The sequence below is a fragment of the Phyllostomus discolor genome, chromosome 6 (assembly GCF_004126475.2).
Source record: "Phyllostomus discolor isolate MPI-MPIP mPhyDis1 chromosome 6, mPhyDis1.pri.v3, whole genome shotgun sequence".
NCBI classification, from domain to species: domain Eukaryota; kingdom Metazoa; phylum Chordata; class Mammalia; order Chiroptera; family Phyllostomidae; genus Phyllostomus; species Phyllostomus discolor.
Window position 1 is genome coordinate 14,566,528 of NC_040908.2, and position 24,532 is coordinate 14,591,059.

The 24,532-nt window shown below is 57.3% G+C and overlaps 1 protein-coding gene across 5 annotated transcripts; it reads left to right on the forward strand.

Moving 5' to 3' along the window:
* Positions 1–88: 88 nt before the first annotated feature.
* Positions 89–23,897, forward strand: CAD (carbamoyl-phosphate synthetase 2, aspartate transcarbamylase, and dihydroorotase). Of its 5 annotated transcripts, none has more exons than XM_036027766.1 (45): positions 93–328; positions 591–730; positions 2,599–2,728; positions 4,201–4,343; positions 4,518–4,659; positions 4,855–5,026; positions 5,227–5,412; positions 5,599–5,711; positions 6,223–6,368; positions 6,634–6,765; positions 6,896–7,129; positions 7,262–7,483; positions 7,658–7,846; positions 8,110–8,234; positions 8,395–8,525; positions 11,037–11,149; positions 11,615–11,859; positions 12,064–12,310; positions 12,538–12,636; positions 12,827–13,051; positions 13,134–13,316; positions 13,519–13,737; positions 14,016–14,183; positions 14,985–15,167; positions 15,272–15,376; positions 15,779–16,018; positions 16,241–16,322; positions 16,594–16,760; positions 16,920–17,084; positions 17,224–17,355; positions 17,540–17,741; positions 18,100–18,290; positions 18,380–18,520; positions 18,718–18,819; positions 19,250–19,346; positions 19,650–19,709; positions 19,993–20,037; positions 20,137–20,309; positions 20,419–20,493; positions 21,024–21,236; positions 21,408–21,533; positions 21,715–21,870; positions 21,965–22,066; positions 22,264–22,358; positions 22,473–23,897. In XM_036027766.1, the coding sequence occupies exons 1-45, from the start codon at positions 247–249 to the stop codon at positions 22,573–22,575; spliced, it is 6,741 nt and encodes a 2,246-aa protein (XP_035883659.1). In that variant the 5' UTR covers positions 93–246; the 3' UTR covers positions 22,576–23,897. The 5 variants fall into 5 exon arrangements, with proteins under 5 accessions (XP_035883661.1, XP_035883659.1, XP_035883660.1 ...); XM_036027767.1 differs by having other exon boundaries at positions 94–328; positions 20,140–20,309; XM_028514545.2 differs by lacking the exon at positions 19,650–19,709 and having other exon boundaries at positions 94–328; positions 20,140–20,309.
* Positions 23,898–24,532: the final 635 nt, after the last annotated feature.

Below are 24,532 nucleotides of genomic sequence, written 5' to 3' on the forward strand. Positions count from 1 at the left end.
GTCTGCGCCCTCGCACCGCCCCTTACGTTTCGGCCCCGCCCTCCACGTCCCCATGCTTCCCGCGCCGCCGCAGTCTGCCCGCCACCCAGCCTGCCTAGGCCTTCTGCGCTTTCCGCTGCCTACTCGGGCGCTCGGGGCCGCTAGCCACGTGTACCGATCTGGGCTCACGGTCCACGTGGTTCCATCAAAGGCAGAAACTTGCTGCGCTTCCAGCTCTATTTTCCCACGTCTCTGAGCTCCGTTCCCATGGCGACCCTGGTGTTGGAGGATGGGCTGGTCCTGCGGGGCCAGGCCTTTGGGGCCGCTGTGTCGACTGCCGGAGAAGTGGGTAAGCAAGCCCGGTCCGGCTGCCGACCCCATCCCAATCTCTGCTGGCCCTCTCTGCCCAGCCTGCCCTGTCCAGACCCCGCCATTTTCCCGCCTGCACAATCCCCCGCCCCCTCCCTCCAGCCTTTCGGCTCCCAAGTCCCCAGCCCAGCCCTTCCATCTCTCACAGCCAAGGCAGCCTCCGCTGGGGCATTTTCATCTTGTGGGCCGGTGATGTATGCAGGGAGCCCTGCCTGAGCCCCAGGCCTGCCTCTTTCTTGCAGTGTTTCAAACCGGCATGGTCGGCTACCCCGAGGCTCTCACTGATCCCTCCTACAAATCGCAGATCTTAGTGCTGACATATCCTCTGATCGGCAACTATGGCATCCCCCCAGATGAAGTGGATGAGTTCGGTCTCAGCAAGGTAGCCACACCCGATGCGCTCTCTATCTGTGTTCCTTATCAAATTAGTAATTATTAACTGTTCATGAAGTGAAAACGTCGACATTCTGCTAGGCACCCTGGAGTGGACAGAGATACCAAAGTGATAAAACAAGTGCTGGGCCGGGCTTGTTAAGTACCCTGAGCAGCACAGCGGCCCGAGCCTGCGCTTCGGTCAGGAACCAGTGACCAAAAAAAAAAAAAAAAAAAAAAGGAAGCAGTTAAGATTTTTTGGCAGCAGAGTCCTGTGAAGGGAGCTGCTCCCTTCACAGATTACATAGATCACATAGGTCAATGGGAAAGAGACTGGAAACTAGGGTCACACCCTCTCCAGTGACAGCAGGTCCCAGTTCAAACCAATGAAACTGATGATTATTTTCTAAACCTACTTTCCTTACCTTGCCTTGTTTTCTCCCACTTGTCAGTAGAGTTCTTACATCTAGGTAAGAAAACTCAGCTTCTTCCCAGTGAGGTTTCCCATATCCCTCCTCTCCTGGAATTTGTAAATTAAGTTGCCCTCTGAGAGTTCAGGCAATAATAAAAAGAATAAAGAAACACGAGTTAAGAGGGGGAATCACCATAGCCTGGATGCAGGTTTTCTCAAACTTGTCCTGATTCCAGGCTCACTAGCCCTTCGTTACGAGTTTGCCTTCCACATGGGAGAGGAAACTCTAGGTGGGGGACACATGGTTACTCCTGGAAAGTACCATTCCGCATCACAAACCTATAAATACACGGCATTCTAGTTTATAATGCAGTATCTTAGTCCGCGTTTGTTGATCTCCAGCTTTGTTAACTGGAAACTGGAAACACTGACAAAATTGGTTTAATAAACCTGGAGAATCGAGGCCCTGATGGAACTAGGGTAAGGCCTCCTAGAGCCACCAGCCCACCACGGATGCTTTTGTGGCTCCTATGTTGTAAACACACTTGTCCATGTGCACAGAGTCCTAGACACAGAGGGTTCTACCAAACTGTTCTTCCAATCCCTAAATAACAGTCTCAATATCCATCTTTCTTTAAATCTTCCATGCAGCAGGTGTAATAGAATATGTCACTCCCTCCCACATAAGTGACTTGTTTCTCTGTTTGGTTATTAAGTGCTTATCTGTTGGATGACAAATTTGTGTTACCTTTTCAAACTTCCCCTATGAAGGGGAAGGGTATAATCATCCCTGGTATTATTCTATGAACCTTTATTTTTATGTAGTAAACTATTGTGCATCTCCCTGTCATACACTGTTTCTATTACACTCTGTAATAATGATCTTGTTTATTTACATGTTACCTTGTTAATTTTCATGCTCCCTAAGTAACATAACAAATTAACACTGTGACTGTTAAGGACCCTGTCTTTTTTCATGCTCACTGTTTCTTTCCCAGCACTCAGTAAATGTCTATTGACTGCTACCAAGTATCAGTCACCTTGATCTTGAGGCGCTCACAGTTGTGTGAGGAAGACGTAAAGGCATTCATAGTACCATGTAAATAGCAAGAACAATGGAAAGGAAGTGAGCTTAGGAGAGCTCTAAGGAGGAGGCACAAGCTGCAGTGGGGTGAGGGGAGTGGCTTCACAGAAGGGGGTTTGTGATCTCAGTTTTGGATAAAAGAAAAGGAAGGAGAAAGGAAGATTAATTAACAATCAGACACCCTGGGCCCATGTGTTCAGTGTTTCATGTGGGGGGCGGCACTGCTGGTAAAGGGCAAAAGCATGAGGTGCTTGGTGTGTTTAAGGAGCAACGATTCAGTGTGGCTGATGTACCAGACAAGGGTCCATGCCATGCAAGGGGAAGATGACATAGGAAGATATGTGGCCCTAGGCTACTCACAGTCTCTTCCTTCCATCAACAGTGGTTCGAATCCTCGGGGATCCACGTGGCAGGATTGGTGGTGGGAGAGTGCTGCCCCACACCCAGCCACTGGAGTGCCAGTCGCACCCTGCACGAGTGGCTGCAGCAGCATGGCATACCTGGCCTGCAAGGTACGGTGCAGACACCAGTGTGTTTGGGCAGAGCTCGGATGCCTGGATGGAAAGAGTCAAGAGCACATCTCTGTGCCCTATTGGGACTTGACTCCAAGGCTGTGAAAAAACGAACCTGATTTGAAGGTTTAGATTGGGGTCTGGGGCAAGGAACTGAGCTCTTGCTTATGTGGGAAGTTCGAAACATACAAAAGGAGAGAAATACATAATGAACCCCCAACTTCTTTAGCCACTGACTCAGGGCTAAACTTACTATATCACCACTACTATAACCCACAGATTATTTTGAAGCAAATCTCACACATTGTGTCATTTCATCCATAAATAATTAAATATTTATGAAAAAAGAAATCCTTTAAAAATGTGGCTACAAGCCCTGGCTAGTGTGGTTCAGACTGGGCGCCAGTATGCGAATCGAAAGGTCGCTGGTTTGATTCCCAGCCAGGGCACATGCCTGGGTTGCAGGCCAGGTCCCCAGCTGGGGCTGTGTGAGAGGCAACCACGTATCTCTCACACGTTGATATTTCTCTCCCTTTCTTTCTTCCTGCTCTCTAAAAAAGTAAATAAATAAAATCTTTTTTAAAAACAACAAAAACATGACCAAATAACATCATACCTTTTTTAAAAATTATTATTTTTAGAAAGAGGGGAAGGGAAGGAGAAAGAGAGAAAAACACTGATCAGTTGCCTCTCACGCCCCCAGCCGGGGACCCGGCCTGGAACCCAGGCCTGTGCCCTGACCAGGAATCTGACTGTCCGTTTGCAGGATGGCACCCAACCCACTGAGCCACACCAGTCAGGGCAACATCATACATTTAAAAAATTAACAGTAATTCCTTAATTAATATCATTAAATGTCCAAGCAGGGTTTAACATTTTCCCAGTTATCTTAATTTTTTTAATGGTTTATTTGAATCTGGATCTAAACATCCATATATTACATTTAGTTATATCTTTTTAATCTATGGGCCTTGTAACCTATTCGACAAAACCAGGTCAGTTTTTCTTTTCAGTGTTATTTAGTATGTTCTTTTTTTTTTTAAGATTTGATTTATTTATTTTTAGAGTGGAAGGGAGGGAGAAAGAGGGAGAGAAGCATCAATGTGTGGTTACCTCTCATACACCCCCAGTTGGGCACCTGGCCTGCAACCCAGGCATGTGCCCTGACTGGGACTTGAACTGATGACCCTCTGGTTCGCAGGCTGGCGCTCAGTCCCCTGAGCCACACCAGCCAGGGCAGCATGTTCTTTCTCTAAACTGATAGATCTAGAGTCATGGTACAATTCGGGTGTGATATTGTTGGCAAGCGTACCTGAGCGTAGTGCCCTTTCATCGGGTGGCCCAGGACTCGGATGCCCAGGGAACAGCTGTGTGTGGCTGAGGGCTGTGGGACGGAAGTCCTCCTCGCCATCTTACCCTCCCGTGTGACTGGGTTAGGGAGCGCCATCTCTCAGCGCGTGCTGTTTCAACAGGAGTGGACACTCGGGAGCTGACTAAGAAGTTGCGAGAGCAAGGGTCTCTGCTGGGAAAGCTGGTGCAGGATGGGACAGAGCCTTTATCCCTGTCATTTGTGGACCCCAACGCCCGCCCCCTGGTGCCAGAGGTCTCCATTGAGGTACAGAAGCAGCGTGGGAGGTGGTTCTAAGCTGTAGCGCAGTGGTTACAGTCTGCCCGTAACTGGGGAGGACACTTGAGGGAGACTCAGAAGAGGCCTCCAAAGGTGAGGGTTGGTGTGTGCGTGTCTGTCCCCACGGATCGCCGTGGCCAGCTGTTGCCCTTTATTTCCCAGGAGCCACGGGTATTCAATGCAGGAGGTACCCCTCGGATCCTTGCTTTGGACTGCGGCCTCAAGTATAATCAGATCCGATGTTTGTGCCGGCGCGGGGCTGAGGTCACGGTGGTGCCCTGGAACCACGCGCTGGACAGCCAGGGTGAGTGGCCAGGGCCTCTGTAGGGCCCCAGACAAACAGCACGGGTGGAAGGTCCGTCCCTTGGTGTAATCGCTGAAAGTCAGCGTGAGTGTCGGTGAAGACAGTGGAGATGGGGCCTTTGCTCACATGGTGAGGGCTTCACGTGTGTCTCTAGCGGAAGACTGGTTTCGATGTCCTCTTCTCTGCCCGTTCCAGAATATGAGGGTCTCTTCCTGAGTAACGGCCCCGGCGACCCCGCCGCCTACCCCAATGTGATATCCGCACTGAGCCGTGTCTTGTCTGAGCCTAACCCCCGGCCTGTCTTCGGGATCTGCCTGGGCCACCAGCTGTTGGCCTTAGCCATCGGGGCCAAGACTTACAAGATGAGGTGGGACTTTCGGAGAGAGGTGGGCCAGCATGACTGACGTGAGGGGTGGGGCATCTGGGGAACGGGCACAGAGTCGGTGTTTGCTAGTGCCGAGACAGAGCGGGGGCTGGTGAGAGTCCTGAGATCAGTGAGAGTCGGGTTCGGTCCAGCGGCGAAGGAGGGTGGGAGGGGCCTGTGACTCGGCACGCTTCTGTCTCCAGGTACGGGAACCGAGGCCATAACCAGCCGTGCTTGCTGGTGGGCTCCGGGCGCTGCTTTCTGACGTCCCAGAATCATGGGTTTGCCGTGGAAACGGACTCGCTGCCAGCGGGCTGGCATCCTCTCTTCACCAACGCCAACGATCATTCCAACGAAGGCATCGTGCACGACCGCCTGCCCTTCTTCAGGTGAGCCTGGGTGCTTCTGGCGGGGTGGCTGCATGAGCCCAGCTCTGAAGCCCCCTGGGACTTGAAGACCAAAGAGTAAAGCATAATAGTGGGGCTCCCCGCCATGGGTCCCTCTCCCCACCTCCGGGGCTGCCCTTGCCCAGGCCAGTGAGGAAGACGGGTTTTGTGACCCAATCCCTTCGACAGTGTCCAGTTTCACCCAGAGCACCATGCTGGCCCTTCAGATATGGAGCTTCTTTTTGACATCTTTCTGGAAACGGTGAAAGAAGCCTTAGCCGGAAACCCCGCGGGCCAGACAGGTAAGCACCTGAGTAGAGCTGGATTGTGGAGTGAAGAACAGGGCTGGCCCGAGGCCGGATACACTGATGCATGTTTGGGAGGCTGAGGGGGCGGGCTGGGGAGGCAGCCAGACCAAGATGATTTCTTCAAGATGATTTGTTGGTACTTGTCCTGAAAGCAGCTCCTAAGTCATGATTCTGACTCTGCCACTTGTTAGAGGCATGACTTGTTCTGGATTCTTCTGTAAAGTGTGTGTGTTGAGGGGGGGGTTAATCCAGATGATTTTTCTTAGATGTGTAGTTCTAACAGCCTATGACTTTTATTTTATTCTCTTTGATTTTATTTATGGAGAGAGGAAGGGTGAGAGGGAGAGAGAAGCATCAATTTGTTTCTCTTATTTATGCATTCAGTGGTTGATTCTTGCACGTGCCCTGACCAGGGAGGGAACCCGCAGCCTTGGCGTATCGGGACGATGCTCTGACCAACCGAGCCGTCTGGCCAGGGCGTCTGTGACTTCCTTTGTTTCCGTAGTTCGAGAGCGACTCGCCGAACGCCTCTGTCCACCTGGGACTCCCAGCCCAGGCTCTGGGCTCCCCCCACCACGGAAGGTTCTGATCCTGGGCTCAGGGGGCCTCTCCATCGGCCAGGCCGGAGAGTTCGACTACTCAGGTTCGCAGGTAAGTCACATCCACCCACCCCTCTGGGTGCGTGAGCCTCAGGAATGGGTAGAGCCTTACAGGGAAAGGTATAAACGTTGTTGTGGGAAAAAAATGAAGGAGGCAGTCGGGGGAATATGCAGGAAGGTGAGGGGCTGAGGGATAGAAGTTGGTTGTCAGGGACTAAGAGCACAGAGAGCAAGAAGAGGAAGAGAGATGCCCGCCCGAGACTGCTTACAGTCTTGCGTCTGCAGCTGAGGCTGATGTGCCCTTGCTGTCTCCCTAGGCGATCAAGGCGCTGAAGGAGGAAAACATCCAGACGCTGCTGATCAACCCCAACATCGCCACAGTGCAGACCTCCCAGGGGCTGGCCGACAAGGTCTACTTCCTCCCCATAACTCCCCACTACGTTACCCAGGTATGACCGGGGTAAGGCAGGACTGAGGGGGGAGCCCATGTGGGCAGGGGGTCCAGTGCTCACGCTGGGTTTCTTTGCTGCATTTCCGGACCCCGAGGTCTCAATGCCTGCTGCCCCACCCCCCCTGCAGGTGATCCGCAACGAGCGCCCAGATGGCATACTGCTGACCTTCGGGGGCCAGACAGCGCTGAACTGTGGCGTGGAGCTGACCAAGGCTGGGGTGCTGGCTCGGTACGGGGTCCGGGTCCTGGGCACCCCCGTGGAGACCATCGAGCTGACTGAGGACCGGCGCGCCTTTGCCTCCAGAATGGCCGAGATCGGAGAGCACGTGGCCCCCAGCGAGGCAGCAAACTCCCTCGAACAGGTTGGAGAGGTGGTAGGAGGGAGGCAGAATGGCATGTTTTCTTTGTGTCTTATTTTCTCTGGGTCCACGTACCCTCCGGGCCGCAGGCAGTCAAGGCCTGACCTGTTGGTTCTTTTCTTCTGCTCGCTGCAGGCCCAGGCAGCTGCCGAGCGACTGGGGTACCCTGTGCTGGTGCGTGCAGCCTTTGCCCTAGGTGGCCTGGGCTCAGGCTTTGCATCGAACAGGGAGGAGCTCTCTGCCCTCGTGGCCCCAGCTTTTGCCCACACCAGCCAAGTCCTGGTAGACAAGTCCCTGAAGGGGTGGAAAGAGATCGAGTACGAGGTGGTGAGAGACGCCTACGGCAACTGTGTCACGGTGAGCAGCGAAGATGGGGTGGGAGTGGTACTGGGCGGTATGAGCCCTTGTGAGAGCAGAGGCCGGGGCTGAGACCCTGGAGCGTTCAGTGTCCCCCAGGCCCGGGATGGACACAGCCTTCTGTCTCTCCTGACCCCCTTTGGCACCGACCTCTCTGGGACCCTCCTTTTCCAGGTGTGTAACATGGAGAACTTGGACCCGCTGGGCATCCACACTGGTGAGTCCATAGTGGTGGCTCCAAGCCAGACACTGAATGACAGAGAGTACCAGCTCCTGCGGCAGACAGCCATCAAGGTGACCCAGCACCTTGGAATTGTTGGGGAGTGCAATGTGCAATATGCCTTGAACCCCGAGTCCGAGCAGGTGAGACTCTAGGTCCCAGGGTGAGCATTCTAGCTGTTGGGCTTCCTACCCTAATTTTGAGGCCTCAAGGCCAAGAGGCCTTTTTGGCGCTACAGACTGGAGAAGAAACCAGCATTGTCTTAGGTAGGGTTGGGCCTTGGGTAGGGCGCTTTTGCTAGCTTCCCTTAGGCAAGGGCTTTTTATTTGCTTGCCTTTCTAAGATCTCTCCTAGGCGGGCCTTCTAGCCCAGTTACCCGGTGACGCTCTGTTCTCTCTCTCTGCAGTATTACATCATCGAAGTGAATGCCAGGCTCTCCCGCAGCTCTGCGCTGGCCAGTAAGGCCACAGGCTATCCACTGGCCTACGTGGCAGCCAAGCTGGCCCTGGGCATCCCTCTGCCTGATCTCAGGTACAGGGTTAGGGGGAGATCAGGGAGGTAAAGCAGACGTTTCTGGGCAGGGACTATGAGAACACTGGCCCAGATGTATGGAGGTGGAGAGAGATATCTGGAAGCTCACCCTTTATGTCTTCTGCTCTGTCCTCTGGCACGCCCACCTGATGGCTCCCAGGAACTCGGTGACAGGGGGCACCGCGGCCTTTGAACCCAGCCTGGATTATTGCGTGGTGAAGATTCCTCGCTGGGACCTCAGCAAGTTCCTCCGTGTCAGCACAAAGATCGGAAGCTGCATGAAGAGCGTCGGTGAGAGACAAACCCCAAGAGACTCCCCTCTCCCCCCACCCCAGATCATCCCATGGGGTCCCACCGGTCTCAAGAATCTAGAACATCACGGAGTTCGTTCCCTGGCATGGCCTTTAAGTGTCTGTAGCGGCAGCTTCTTGGGAACACCGTTTCTCAGAGCTAACAGGGACATTTCAAACTGGGATAGTGGTTCTTGTTAGGAGTGGGGATCAAAGGCACCTGGAAATCTATGTCAGAGTACTCATGCCACCTGCACGCCCAGATGGCATGGCGGAATCTCTGGGAGGGGGCGATAGCCTTCATGGCGGTCCTGTCATTCTCATTCTACCGTTGAGTAACTGAGGTGCCCACGAAAGGAAAGTGCTGTGGCCGAAGAGAGCTCTGCGCCTGGAACGGAAAACTAGGCCTGGTCGCTAGTGTTCCTCCGTCGCAGTGAGGCCAGTTCCACGAAACCCCGCCCACGGCATTTTGTGGCGCTTTGCCCAGGGCCCTCAGGCTGTTCGTCGCAGCTACTGTTTGTTTTCTTGGCTAGTTTAAATTCCGGCGCTTGGGGCAGACCATGGCCGCTGCCCAACCCTTTAAACCCACGTCAGCACTGTGGCAGGCATTCTCAGTGTATCTCCCCCATCTCTGGGCACTTTCTGCCGTGGTCACTAAATGAGATTTTTATTTTATTTTTTTTGACTCAACGTGTAAGGTCAGAGCAGGATTTCAGAGATTTTTTTTTCCATAAAAACAAGGAAATTGAGTAGGGAGCAGGGAATGGGTGCGGGGGGCACCCTCCAGGCGGTGGTGCAGTGTGCCGGAATGGAGGCAGCGTACTTCCTTGCGGGGGCCTTTTAAGCTGCCGTGGACTGTCCTCCGGACGTCTCGGCCCAGACCAGCAGGCGCACGGACCGAAGTGCCACCGGGGAAGGACGAGAGTGCTTCTTGTGCTCAGATCTCCACTGAAGGCAGGAGTAGCCTTCAATTAAACAAGTTAAGTTTTAAGCACGGATATTATTTCAGAATTTTTAGAAGTCTCCTAAGACTGCCAAGTTGTTCCTTCTGGAGATGAATTTCTGTTATATGAAAATTGGAATAAACATGGGAATGAAGCCATAATTAAATTGTGGCGAAAAGAAGTGGATTGAAAGTAAGACGATCCGAGATTGAGTTCCTAGAGGAGACATTTCAGTGTTTTATTGTCTGTTCAGGTATCCTTGGAATGTGATCTTGGGTAACTTTCATTGCACAAGTAAGACACATCTATCATGGAGACATTAGAAAAGACGGTTTAACCCATTAGTCACCTGTCATCTTGTCGCACAGAGACTGGTTGGGACGTATGTATGATTTTAGGGTTTCTCTAGGCATGCAACAGGTGTGTTTGGGGGTTTTCTTTTACCCAAAATAAAAGTACTTATAACCCCATTACAAAGGAGTTAAAAATCACTCATAATCTACTTCCTTAACACTACCATTAGCACCTTTGTGCTGTAAATTCTTTTTACAAAAACAAATATTAGCATTGTCAATAAAGAATTGGTAAGAAATACGTGAAGACTGTAGGGTAAATTGCCAGAAGACATGAACAAAACTTACAAAAGAAAAATCAGTAAGCAGACTTGGGGGAGGCTCCCTCTTATTGGTAAATAGAAATCGAGGTAAATGAGATAGTATTTTTGCTTATTAGCAAAAATTGTTTCAAATGATTACACACACTTAGAAATTTGGTTAAACTTATACTTTGTATTACAAAGGTCAAACTTCCCTTGCAATTAATACTTACCAAGAGCCAGGAAATGTGTCTTACCTCTGGCCCCTACACGTCTGGAAATTTATCCTACGGAGCTAACCAAAGCACAGAGAACATCGCCGCCTCACTCAGGAGGATAAGCACTTCAGAGCTAAATGTCCTTCAGTGAACGAGCAGTTAAACTGTGGTAAATCACACAGGAATCAAACTGCCGATAATATGGCCACAAAGCAATGTGAGGACGTGCTTGTGCCGAGGAAAGACAGCAGGGTAGAAATTACATGTGCACTGTCACCTCGTGGGAAACCTACTCATGATGGAAGTCCAGGAAGAAATACTCTGAAGTGACCGTTGTAAATGTGACTAGCTCTGGGTAGACTCGGTGAGTAAACAGGCTCATCCTCCAATTATCCAGACTTTTTTAAAGCTTTCAGGGATAAGTCCGATTCCAGATGGCATCCTCACGGTAGGAGTAGAGCAAACCCAACACCTGGATAGCTGTCAATGGTTGGGCCGCCGTGATAAACTGCAACATGTTCCAATGCCTGCGTGCCTGTTTTGGGCATTTTAATTCCATATTCACTAACAAAACATGAAAATCGTAGGGGGAAGAGCTGAAAGTTTAAGCTTTTTCATTAATGGAACACCGTGAATCCACCACCATGGGACTGGATTTGAGAGCCTCCTGGAGGTTTGACCGCAAACCATGGACATCCTGGGCAGCTCCCCTCCCCCAACCCCAGACGCTCAGTCTCGACATCCTGTGTCTCCAGGTGAAGTCATGGGCATTGGGCGTTCTTTCGAGGAGGCCTTCCAGAAGGCTCTGCGCATGGTGGACGAGAACTGCGTGGGCTTCGATCACACAGTAAAGCCAGTCAGCGACATGGTACGTACCCCCCTGCCCCAGCCAACACCCCTGAAACGGACCTCGCTACTCTCTGTCCCCAGCCCAAGAGCCCGTCGGCAGCAATAGTGGCGGCAGTCATTGCTGGACGACTGTTCGCTGCGTTTTCTCTTTGCTGAGAATGTCGTGGTGTCGTCTCAGCTGTCACTGTATGAGGACATGTCACGAGACTTGTGTTTATGGATGAGGCAGCTGAGGCTCCGCGAGGCTGCGGGATGCGCTCAGAGCCCCTCAGGCAGGAAGCGGCAGAGCCGGGGCCTGTGTCCAGGCCTCTGCAGCTGCAGAGCCTCTGCTGCGGCCTGCAGTTTCCCTTTCCGAGATGATGACAGTCACGCTCTCGGGCTTTTTGAGGTGCTGACAATAGACCGGGAACACTGTGCTCCAGGGCTGCCATCTCCTGCCGCAGCACGGTCCCTTGTCTCCATCTGTCTGCCCTCTCCCCCTCAGGAGCTGGAGACTCCGACAGATAAGCGGATCTTCGTGGTGGCGGCTGCTCTGTGGGCCGGCTACTCGGTGGAGCGCCTGTACGAGCTCACGCGCATCGACCGCTGGTTCCTGCACCGCATGAAGGGGATCGTGGCGCACGCCCAGCTGCTGGAGCAGCACCGCGGACAGCCCCTGCCCCCGTGCCTGCTGCACCAGGCCAAGCGCCTGGGCTTCTCCGACAAGCAGATTGCCCTCGCGGTTCTGAGGTGAGAGAGGGCGGTGAGGGCCTCGGGCCGGGACACGAGGGGCAGTGCACTCCCCCTGGGAAAGGAGGGAGAGTGGGGGGCTTTGGAGGCCTCTGGCCTTCATCCCTAGGGTGTCTTCCTCTGTGACCCCTGCCCTGGGGTCTTGCTCCCCCGCTCAGTTGTACCCTGCTCCCAGGGCCCACGTTTCTGCCCTTCCTCCTTCAGCACCGAGCTGGCTGTTCGCAAGCTGCGCCAGGAGCTCGGGATCTGCCCGGCGGTGAAACAGATCGACACGGTGGCAGCTGAGTGGCCAGCCCAGACAAATTACTTGTACCTGACGTACTGGAGCACCACCCACGACCTCACCTTCCGCACGCCTCACGTCCTGGTCCTTGGCTCCGGCGTCTACCGGATCGGCTCCAGCGTCGAGTTCGACTGGTGCGCCGTGGGCTGCATCCAGCAGCTCCGAAAGGTCCACGCGCCCATCTTTCATGCTGTTTTCTCTGCTCTTCTGTTCGGCTGCAGAGAGTGCCTTCCACCCGTGCTTGATCCCGGCACTTTCTGCCCTTCGCCACTCTTCACGTCTGTTGTAGGGCTTTGGGTTGGGGGCGGGGTCCCCTTCGCCTGTCTTGTGTCTCACCAAGGCACGTGCCCCCTTTCCAACGCCTCATACCTACCGTCATCTCCTCTCCGCCGCAGATGGGGTACAAGACCATCATGGTGAACTACAACCCAGAGACCGTCAGCACAGACTACGACATGTGTGACCGACTCTACTTCGATGAGATCTCTTTCGAGGTGCGAGGGCTGAGGGCCGCCCCTGAGCCCCGGAGGCCAGGGTCAGGCGGGAGCAGCTGGCCGACCTAAGATTCCCAGGAAGCTGTGGGATGTGCAGGGGTGTCCGTGGAGGGCGAGGAGCAGTGGGCCGGGAGGCTGAGGCCCCCGACCCCACTTGTCACCGCCACTCGATTCTCGTCCTGCGCCGCAGGCGGTGATGGACATCTACGAGCTGGAGAGCCCCGAAGGCGTGATCCTCTCCATGGGGGGGCAGCTGCCCAACAACATGGCCATGGCTTTGCATCGCCAGCAGTGCCGGGTGCTGGGCACCTCCCCCGAAGCCATCGACTCAGCCGAGAACCGTTTCAAGTTCTCCCGGCTCCTCGACACCATTGGGATCAGCCAGCCTCAGTGGAGGGAGCTCAGCGACCTCGAGGTGGGCTGGGGCCTGGCGGGAGGCTGGAGGATGTCCCCAGGGAGCATGACCAATCCAGCTAATAAGTTCCCTGTGCCCTTAGTCCGCTCGCCAGTTCTGCCAGAGCGTGGGGTACCCCTGCGTGGTGCGCCCCTCCTATGTGCTGAGTGGTGCTGCTATGAATGTGGCCTACTCCGATGGGGACCTGGAGCGCTTCCTGAGCAGCGCCGCAGCCGTCTCCAAGGAGCACCCTGTGGTCATTTCCAAGTTCATCCAGGAGGCCAAGGTAGGAGGCCGCAGACCCAGACGTCTCTGAGGGCAGGCCCCCAGCCCTAGAGGAGGCCCTCCGCCCTCACGTCCTACGGGAGTGAGCTGGGAAGGATGGGCGGTACCAGTGCTCTTAAGGGAAGGGACCACCCCGGGGCAAGTGGCAGAAGGAAAAGGCCCTTGCCCTGCACTACATCGCCCTGTGCGCCACCCCTCACCAGGAGATTGACGTGGACGCCGTGGCCTGTGATGGTGTGGTGGTGGCCATCGCCATCTCCGAGCACGTGGAGAATGCGGGCGTACATTCCGGGGATGCCACACTGGTGACCCCACCACAAGACATCACTGCCAAAACGCTGGAGCGGATCCAAACCATCGTGCATGCTGTGGGCCAGGAGCTGCAGGTCACAGGACCCTTCAATCTGCAGCTCATTGCCAAGGTAGGGGGGCGGGACTAAAGGAAGGGACTAAGGGGCCACAGCGCCCCCTCGTCCTATACTGGCCCTGGTGCCAGGGAGCCCTGCACTCTCCTGTCCCCCCGTGGAAATCGGCAGGCAGGCTGGAGGGACAGGGTTGCGGCCAGGGCCCGTGGTGTTGGCAGGGATGTTCACCTGGTCAGTTCCCCCCAGAGCAGTGAGCGAGGGGAGGCGCCGAGGTCCGGGAGGTAGTGTCCGCAAGCCCCGCCTGCGGAAGGCCTGACGCATCCCCTCTGCCCCAGGACGACCAGCTGAAAGTCATCGAGTGCAACGTGCGTGTCTCTCGCTCCTTTCCCTTCGTCTCCAAGACGCTGGGTGTCGACCTGGTCGCCTTAGCCACACGGGTCATCATGGGGGAAGAGGTGGAGCCTGTGGGGCTCATGACCGGCTCTGGAGTCGTGGGGGTCAAGGTGAGGAGGTTCGAAACCCTGAGGTTCATGGTCAGCTGCAGGGAGACAGTAGGACAGACAGCAGGACAGAGTTCCCTCACTGCACAGGTTGTCGGTCAAGGTGTCAACCTGACACCGACTGCGGGCTGAGCCTTGGCCGGCCATGAGAGCAATGAGGAGGCCTTGTCCCTCTGCACGGGTGTCCGACCTCCGGGCGTCTCTGGGCCACACCGGAAGAAGAGGAGTTGTCCAGGGCCACCCATTAAATACATTGTGACACGTAATCACAAAAAATCTCATAGTGTCTTAAGGAAGCTTATGATTTTGTGTTGGGCCACATTCGTGGCCATCCTAGGCTGCATGTGGCCCACGGGCCGCAGGTTGGATGCCCCTGGAGGAGTTACACTCTTGAAATGGCAGGCAAGAGAAGTTGGGTCCAAAAACAGCCTGTTTATAGAGCAGCCTGTAATAAGCCTACACAATGGAGATGTAAACAAAATGCTAATAAAGGAGTTCAGAGATGGCAGGTGCCACTTCCAAAAAGGGCGACCTGGGACAGTGTGAGAGGAGAGGCGGCATTTGAATTAGGGTGTTTGTTTGAGTTGCAGAGCTTGCTGAGGAGCTGTCCCGAGGCCAGGGGATAGCCGAGGGGAGCCGAGGGAAGGCCTGGGAGCGCTGAGGGAGCAGCTGGCTGGCGGGCACAGGGCGTGCGTGGGGCAGCAGCAGCAGGGCGGGACCAAGGAGAGCGGGCCGGGGCTGCCTCTCCCACTGTGGGAGGCGGGTCCCTCACACCCCGGCCTCTCGCACATCCTGCTCCCCCAGGTGCCCCAGTTCTCGTTCTCCCGCCTGGCGGGTGCGGACGTGGTGCTGGGCGTGGAGATGACCAGCACCGGGGAAGTGGCTGGCTTTGGGGAGAGCCGCTGTGAGGCCTACCTCAAGGCCATGCTGAGCACCGGCTTCAAGATCCCCAAGAAGAACATCTTGCTGACCATTGGCAGCTACAAGGTACAGCGCCCAAGGGGGGCACCCAGAGAGATGGGGGCAGATAGCCCGACCTTGGCGGGGAAGGCGGGAGAAACACAGCCTCACCCTCCTCCTGCTCGGTCCAGAACAAAAGCGAGCTGCTCCCCACCGTGCGGCTGCTGGAGAGCCTGGGCTACAGCCTCTACGCCAGCCTGGGCACTGCTGACTTCTACACGGAGCACGGCGTCAAGGTACGGGGCCACACGGCCTGCCCTGCGCAGCCTCCTTCCGGGGTTTGGAAGCACCAAAGTGTTCTCCTTCTTCCTGTGCTTCTGTTGTCACTAGACAAATCATGTCTGTTCTCTGCAGAGAAAGTAGAATGTGCAGCAAAGCATTCTGGTAAATTCTCTTCCAGAATTTGGTCTCGATGTATGTGTGTGGGGGTGGGGGTGGGGTGCTCGTACTGCACGGAGTCCTTGGTAACCAAGTTTAGAGATATCTTTCCGGTTAAGAAATAGACTCTGCCACCAGCAAGTGGAGGCGGCCCATGTCCCCACCTGTGGGTCCTCAGTCTTCTCCTCGTGGGCTCCTGGGCCACCTCCCCTCCCTTCGGGCTGGGCTTCCCGACCCCTGACCTTGTCTCTGGGCCACAGGTGACGGCTGTCGACTGGCACTTTGAGGAGGCCGTGGATGGGGAGTGCCCACCACAGCGAAGCATCTTGGAGCAGCTGGCTGAGAATCACTTTGAGCTTGTGATTAACCTGTCGATGCGTGGCGCTGGGGGCCGCCGTCTGTCTTCCTTTGTCACCAAGGGCTACCGCACCCGACGTCTGGCCGCTGACTTCTCCGTGCCCCTCATCATTGACATCAAATGCACCAAACTGTTCGTGGAGGTGACTGAGACCTGGGTGCAGGAGGGGGACAGCCAGTGTCGATGGGGGAAGAGGGAGCGTGCCGTGCGGCCAGGAGACCTCAGCGTGGAGCAGCCACGCTAATAAGCAATCTCTGTGGCTGCAGGGAGAGAGAGGGAGGTGCTGGGTTTGTGGGAAATCCCTCCCTCCCTCCAACTCCCAGGATGCCCTAACGTCAGAGCTGACCACAGTTTCCGTCCGCAGGCCCTGGGCCAGATCGGGCCCGCCCCTCCTATGAAGGTGCACGTGGACTGCATGACCTCCCAGAAGCTTGTGCGGCTACCCGGTAAGTCGGCTCCTGCGCGCTGGCACGGCCGGCACAGAGACCCCGGTGTGGTGAACGGGGCTGCAGGCCCACGCCCTGCCCTGGGCTGTGTAGAGCATGGAGGCCCCAGAGGCTTTGTCCCTCTGGGCTCTCTTATCCTTCCGTCTGGGTGCCCTTGACTGAGGAACCTTGCACCTCCCACTTGTATTTTCCTGCTGCCTCAACCCGCCTCCTTGGTGTCCTTCGTGTCCCTGAATCTTCCTCTGATCTTCCCGCCTCCACGCTCGCCCAGGGTTGATTGATGTCCACGTGCACCTGCGGGAGCCAGGCGGCACACACAAGGAGGACTTTGCCTCGGGCACAGCTGCTGCCCTGGCCGGCGGCATCACCATGGTGTGCGCCATGCCTAATACCCGGCCCCCCATCATCGACGCCCCTGCCCTGGCCCTGGCCCAGAAGGTGAGCCTTTGCACTCCTGCTTCGTGGTAACCCACGTGTCCCCACCAGCCTCCGCCACCTCCCTGAGCACTCCTGCCCCTGCCCCTGCCCTGGGGCCCAGGCCGCTGGTGCCGGGCCGGCACCGACGCCAACGGGCCCTGTGTCATGTGTCTTCTCCAGCTGGCAGAGGCTGGCGCCCGCTGTGACTTTGCCTTGTTCCTCGGAGCCTCGTCAGAAAATGCAGGGACCCTGGGTGCTGTGGCGGGGTCTGCTGCAGGGCTGAAGCTCTACCTCAATGAGACCTTCTCTGAGCTGCGGCTGGACAGTGTGGCCCAGTGGATGGAGGTAGGCCGTGGGCACGTGGGAGGAGGCGGCCAGCCCACCACGGCAGCGGGGCCGACAGCGGCGAGGAGCCACGAGGGCTCTGATGGGCGCGTAGGGTCAACGGCTCTGCGCGCTCCCTGACGGCGCTCTCTGCCCCCAGCATTTCGAGACCTGGCCTTGCCATCTGCCCATTGTGGCCCACGCAGAGCGGCAGAGTGTGGCCGCCATCCTCATGGTGGCCCAGCTGACCCAGCGCTCAGTGCACATCTGTCACGTGGCACGGAAGGAAGAGGTGAGCCACCCCGGAGGTCCCGGGGCCCAGTTGCTTTCCTAGTCACACCAGGAGGTCAGGGGAGTCCCCAGGGGCTGTGGCAGGTTGGGCGAGCCTAGAGCCAGAGCCCTCAGCTTTCTGGCTGCCGGGGCTTCGTGGGGCAGGGCACAAGGGCACACCTCCAGCTCTCCCCCTCCCCCCCCAGATCCTGCTGATTAAAGCCGCAAAGGCACGAGGGCTGCCCGTGACCTGCGAGGTGGCACCCCACCACCTGTTCCTGAGCCGTGACGACCTGGAACGCCTGGGGCCCGGGAAGGGGGAGGTCCGGCCTGAGCTTGGCTCCCGCCAGGACGTGGAGGCCCTGTGGGAGAACATGGCTGTCATCGACTGCTTTGCCTCGGATCACGGTGAGAGGGCCCACAGTGTACCTCCCCCGCCCAGCAGGGCCTATGCCCCAGCTCAGGGGGTCTGGGCCAGGACCCCAGCGCCATGAAGACTGGGACCTGACCTGTGTAGCTCCCCAGCTTCTTATACATTGCCTGGTCTGTGACAGGTGCTCGATAAATGTTCATTGGAAGAACGAATGAGCAAACCTGTAAATGAGAGTATGGGTAAAGAGTGTGGCCCAGAGGATGGCAATAGTCCCTCTTTCCCTATTTTCTGGTTCCCAGAAATTGGTGTTGGGAGTAAGGGGCAGTGCTGGCGGTCGGTGTGACTCCCCAGACATGGGGTGATAGGTGCTGAGGGCGATGCTCTTTCTCCCAGCCCCCCACACATTGGAGGAGAAGTGTGGGCCCCGGCCGCCCCCTGGCTTCCCCGGGCTCGAGACCATGCTGCCCTTGCTGCTGACGGCTGTGAGCGAGGGCCGGCTCAGTCTGGACGACCTGCTGCAGCGGCTGCACCACAACCCCCGGCGGATCTTCCACCTGCCCCCGCAGGAGGACACCTACGTGGAGGTACGGGCGTAGCCCGGCGGGGGACTCTCCGTCCCACGGTCTCTTCCATGGGGCGGCCTTGCCCTAACATAGCCCACGACTCTGGACAGGTGGATCTGGAGCACGAGTGGACAATCCCCAGCCACATGCCCTTCTCCAAGGCCCACTGGACACCGTTCGAGGGGCAGAAGGTGAAAGGCACCGTTCGACGCGTGGTCCTGCGAGGAGAGGTCGCCTATATTGACGGGCAGGTGTGTGTGTGACCTGCACCCACCCCAGTTGTGTCATTTTCGTCCCACCACAGCCCGTCTGTGTGGCCACTGTCCCCTCCAGCTGCCCTCTCCGTGCGTGGGCACAGGTCCCCCAGGGCATTGTTCTCCTTGCTTCACGTTCCTTCACAGTCCCAGCCAGGCTGTCTCCTCACTCCCCCACTCCCTCCCGTCCACAGGTTCTGGTGCCCCCAGGCTATGGACAGGATGTGCGCAAGTGGCCTCAGGGAGCTGTTCCCCAGCTCACGCCCTCCGCGCCTGCCGCCAGCGAGGTCACCACGGTACACACACTGCTGGGGGCTGGGGCGGGAGTGTCGGGAGTTGCAGCCAGGGCCGGGCTAAGGGCACAAGGGTTTTCATTGGTGGTTCAGGGGCAGGAGGCTCTGCACTTGACAGTTAAAATCCCCACCATCCACCTCTCTCTGTCTCCTACAAAACACAGAATAAGTCCCAGTTTAGGAGGCTACCTCTGGGAAACACAAGCCCATTAACCCAACCAGAGCTCTAGCTGGGGCCCATCACGGGGCTAGCACACAGCTCCGGAAGGCCAGCGTGTCTGCCCCTGTTGGGGACAGCGTAGTGATGGGGGCGGTGCTGGAGAATGGGGTCCGTTCGGACAGGGAGCAGTCTGGCTTTTCGTGAGGGGTGAATTGGAGAAGGGGTCGGGTCAGTAGTTTTCAGAAAAACACTAGACCAATGTTTCCTGTCCAGACGCCTGAGAGGCCTCGCCGGGGCATCCCTGGGCTTCCCGACGGCCGATTCCACCTGCCACCTCGGATCCACCGTGCCTCCGACCCAGGTCTGCCTGGTAAGAGAGCGTCCTATCATGTGGAGGGTGGGCCACCTGGACTTAGAGATGTGCATGGACAGGCCCCTCTCTGCCCACTCCCCACAGTGTCCTGGATGGACCAGGGTTGGGGGCTCAGTGGCCTAGGAACTGATCCAGGCCCCCCTCTCCCGGCACCTCCTCTTTGTCCACCCACCTTGTCCTTCCCACCACCCCCACACCCCGGTCTGACCCACTGTACCCTCCTTTGCCTGAATCTGTCTGCCCCGAGGAGGGTAGGCGCCCCCCAGCCTCTTCTCACAGGCCCTTTCTTGTTGTGGGCAGCTGCATTCCTGTGCCCGGGAGCTGGGATCCCACGGGGCAGCAGAGCATGGGCTAATCCAGGTGGCCTGTTGATGTGAGCCTAGCCATCCCCCTTCCCTAGGACGCCTTCGCCACCTGGGAGGGCCCGGGGAGGGGAGCACTGCTCACACACAGCAACACCCGTGGGAAATCATGTGTGTGTCCCCGGAGCTGCTAGTACCTCCTGCTCTCCCCTAACCTGCTAGAGCTACTGTGGTGTGAGTCGGTTTAACAGACACTGTGATTCAGTCCTGGGGCACCGGGGCTCTTCGCAGACCTCGGCTGCAGGCTGACATCTGTCCATCCATTCTCTTGCCGTTTGCAGCTGAAGAGCCAAAGGAAAAGGCGACCCGGAAGGCAGCTGAGCCAGGTGAGAGACTCCCCCAGAACACGCCTCACCTCGGGGCCTCTGATCCGGCTTGGGTAGGAGGAGCCCTCTGACCCGCCTCTTCTGCCCGGTCCCTCACAGCAGAGTTGATGGGAACCCTTGATGGCACCTGCTACCCTCCACAGCCAGTACCTAGACAGGCGTCGCCCCAGAACCTGGGGCCCCCTGGCCTGCTGCACCCCCAGACCTCACCCCTGCTGCACTCACTAGTGGGCCAACATATCCTGTCCGTCCAGCAGTTCACCAAGGATCAGGTGCCTGGGGGAGGGAGGGTGGGAACACCCAGAGCTCTGAGGATCTGGCAGGTTGGGGCTAAGAGCTCCAGGGGCCCCTCCTTTCCAGCTGACTCGGGGTCTTTCTTAGATGTCTCACCTCTTCAATGTGGCGCACACGCTGCGTATGATGGTGCAGAAGGAGCGGAGCCTCGACATCCTCAAGGTCAGGGCCAGGGCTGTGGGCTGACGATCCCAGTCTGTCGGCAGGGCCTCCCGCCCCCTGCTGTAAGCCCCTTGTGTGAGTCCGAACCTCCCACTGTAACTCGGCTTCTCTGCTCTGGAAGGGCCTGCTGCTCCGGGTCCCCCATGTCTGTCTGTCCTCCTACCAACGTGCAGCTGACTCACAAAGCCTTGAGCAGCAGCCCACTCACCCGGGTCATTGGGTGTGTGCGGACGCGTTCGAGGGAGAGGGCTGGGGTCTTCCCTTTTCTCCCAGAGAGAGTGTGTCTCACTCAGACACCTAGTAATGGCCTTTTGGAGGCAGAGCCTTTAGCGCAGAGCGACATAGACAGTGGAAGTTCAGTTCATGGGGAGGTTTGGGGGGAAGGATTCTCTCAGCTTTCCTCTTGTGTAAGCGGAGGGTTGGGGGAGGAAGGCCAGCAGCGGCCTGTGGGTCCCCCAAGATGCACGCACACACATGCATACACACACACACACACACACACACACACGTTGAATCCTGTCCGCCCCCAGGGCAAGGTGATGGCCTCCATGTTCTACGAGGTGAGCACGAGGACCAGCAGCTCCTTCGCAGCCGCCATGGCCCGGCTGGGGGGTGCCGTGCTCAGCTTCTCAGAAGCCACGTCCTCCGTCCAAAAGGGCGAGTCCCTGGCTGACTCCGTGCAGACCATGAGCTGCTACGCCGATGTCGTGGTGCTTCGGCACCCCCAGCCCGGAGCAGTGGAGGTGAGGCCGGCCTGTGCACCTGTGCCAGGGGCCTGAGGGCCCTTCTGCTGACCTTCCCTGTGACTACAAGTCTCAGGCTGGGTCAGATGGGTGAGGGGGCCCGGGGAGAGCAGGACTGAGGCAGGAAGGTGCAGAAGCCAGGACTCTCCTTCCCTGTGCCCCCTCCCGTAGCTGGCAGCCAAGCACTGCCGGAGGCCCGTGATCAACGCTGGGGACGGGGTGGGAGAGCACCCCACCCAGGCCCTGCTGGACATCTTCACCATCCGGGAGGAGCTGGGGACTGTCAACGGCATGACGGTGAGGGCCGCGGCCTGCCCAGGGAAGGTCTGGCGAGGGAGGCGGCTGGGAAGTAGCTCCTTGATGCCGGGCCATACTGCACCAAGGAGGCCTGCGTCCTGGTGCTGAGGCCGAAAGCTCCGACATGGGAAGGGGGGTGCTCAGCCTGGGGGTCTTCTTGGTGACTGGGTTCCTCCCCTAGATCACGATGGTGGGGGACCTGAAGCATGGACGCACAGTGCACTCCCTGGCTTGCCTGCTCACGCAGTACCGTGTCAGCCTGCGCTACGTGGCACCTCCCAGCCTGCGCATGCCGTCCAGTGTGTGGACCTTTGTGGCCTCCCGCGGCACCAAGCAGGTGAGACCCTGGAAGGCCGTGGGGCACGCGTGGGTCAGGCAGGCAGAACCCGGCGCTGCACTCACCCTGCCTCGGCCTCGCCCTCGCCCTCCAGGAGGAATTTGAGAGCATCGAGGAGGCGCTGCCCGACACCGACGTGCTCTACATGACTCGGATCCAGAAGGAGCGCTTTGGCTCCACCCAGGAGTACGAAGCTGTGAGTGCCGGGGCTGGGGGCTGTAGGGCATCCGGGCCGGAGGCCAGGCAGGCTGGGCCTGTGGAGCTCTGTCATGGCCCCTTGGTTGTGATAACGTTGTGTGGGTGTGGAGGGGGCCTGGGGGGCCCCAGCCCAGGCTCGTGTCCTCAGGGCCACCCCTGCCCTGGGGTGCTGACGGGCCCCTGTCTGCCTCACAGTGCTTTGGCCAGTTCATCCTCACTCCCCACATCATGACCCGGGCCAAGAAGAAGATGGTGGTGATGCACCCAATGCCCCGAGTCAACGAGATAAGGTGACACACCATCAGAACTGAGGATGCATGGGGGGCGGGGGCTGGCTGTGAGAGGACGTTCAGTCCTGTCTGGCCATCACGAACTTCACGGTCACTCTTCTCCTTCTCCCGCAGTGTGGAGGTGGACTCGGACCCCCGCGCAGCCTACTTCCGCCAGGCCGAGAACGGCATGTACATCCGCATGGCCCTGCTGGCCACCGTGCTGGGCCGCTTCTAGGGCCCAGCTCCTCCGCCTCAGGCCCAGCCGCTGGGCGCGGAATCCAGTGCCCCCCACGGGGGCAGCACACTTAGTAGTAGATGTTCTGGGGCATGTGGGTAGCTCACAGGCTCATAGGTACGCACGTGCAGACCACACTTCGGCTACTGGGCCGGACTTGAGCTCTCCAGCGTGAGAGCCGGCCCGTCTCCCTGTTGTACCTTGACTCTGTACAGTTTTTCTACTGACTTAATAAATAGCTTAGCTGCCTCTGGTTCCTGCTTCCCTGCGGTGGTTCTGGCTTCGGCAGAGGATGCTAAGTGCAAATAAGCAGCGCTTTCTTCTAGAAAATGAGAATTGGCAGGCTCTTGCCCTGGCCAGGGCTGAGCAGCCAAGCTCAGCATCGTCGGAGTCGCGGCCCTTTGGGGCTCGGGGCCGGAACAGGCTGTTCTGCTGGTGCTCTCCGTCCTGAGCTACGCTGATAGGTGTCCAGCCCTCCTTCCTCAATTAAGTTGCGCTTCCAAGTCCCGGTGTGTGACTCATGGCGAAAGGAAGGCTGAGCAGCCAGATCCGGACTGGTGAGGTTCGTTACCCTGTGGGCCTTTTCTCTCCGCTGTCTGGTTAATCCTCTCCTTCAGTCAGCAAGGCAGCCACTGCGTCCTCCCAACCTCGCCTTGGAGTTCAGCTGCTAGTACCGCTAGGAGCCCCGCTTACCTATTATCCCTGGGAGCCTCCCCCTGACACTGGACTTTTCAGAAGGGACTAGGGGCAGGGGGTGGGTACCATGGAGGGCTGAGGAGCACCTTGGCTCGGAAACTCTGGGGTCGGGAACTGGAGTGGAGTAGCTCACACATCTGCCAGTTAGGGCTTCCGTGGATCCCTCAAGCTGTGCTGCTCCATTCCATGAACTTCGGCAGCATCAGAGGCATTTATGGACCCAACAGACTTCCACTTAGCACCCTCCGGGTACGAGCATCATGTGCGAGGGGAGTGCGAGGATGAGCAGGATGGTTCTCCCCTCAGTCCGGAAGCCTCTCAGGCGTGAGGCATCGGTGACTCGACTGAGCACGTGTGCACGTGGCGGTCCAGACTGCTCCAGCATCGTCCGGGAAGAGTCTCCTCCAAGCAGAGTGCTGTTGGCACGTTACGGCGATGGGAAAAGGAGAAGAAACTCGTTTTTGAAAGTGTGAGCAAGAACTTAACACACAATCTTATGCCAACTTCCCAACCACTTTGCAGATGCAGAAACTGGCTCAGAAAAGTTGGGTGGCTTACCCAGTAACGGCTAGAATCACACATAGGACTACTTCAAACCCATCTTTCTATTAAAATAAAAAGAACCAGCCCTGACCGGTGTGGCTCAGTTGGTTGGGCATCATCCTGCAAAGCAAAAGGTTGCCAGTTCGATTCCTGGTCAAGGCGCATGCCTGGGTTGTGGGGCCTGGGTCAGGGCACGTGCAAGAAGTGTGTTTCTCCCCTTTCCTTCCTCCCTCCCTCCCTCCTCCCTAAAAATAAACAAGTCTTAAAAAAAAAAACAGTGGGAGAGACAAGCCACACAAATCTAACCAACCAGAGAACAAGTCTACCGTGTCAGGGGAGCCAGTTCTTGGAGGAGAGTGGCATAGACCTGGAGTCAGGAAGGCCTGGAGCGGGGGTTTGTGCAAGTGCCTGAAGAGGGAGGGGGTGCTCTGTGCAGGTGGGTGGGAGGGGGATGGAGAAACTTCGAGAGAAGCTTGAACACAGGAGTGGAAGGTCTGAGCCTGCAGCACAGTGAGGAGATGCACCCCGGCCCGATAGGGCGTTCCCGCTCTGCGTAGTTAGGGTGGAGGGTGTGAAGAGCCAGACCAAGGGGTTCGGATATGGGTCCCAACAGAAAGAGTAACTCATCACCACAGGCGCTGCTGCTCGAACAAGGGCGATACGGGCTATAAGGCCACCAGCCCCTCTGGGGAGCTGAGATCTCTCCTGTCCCACTAAT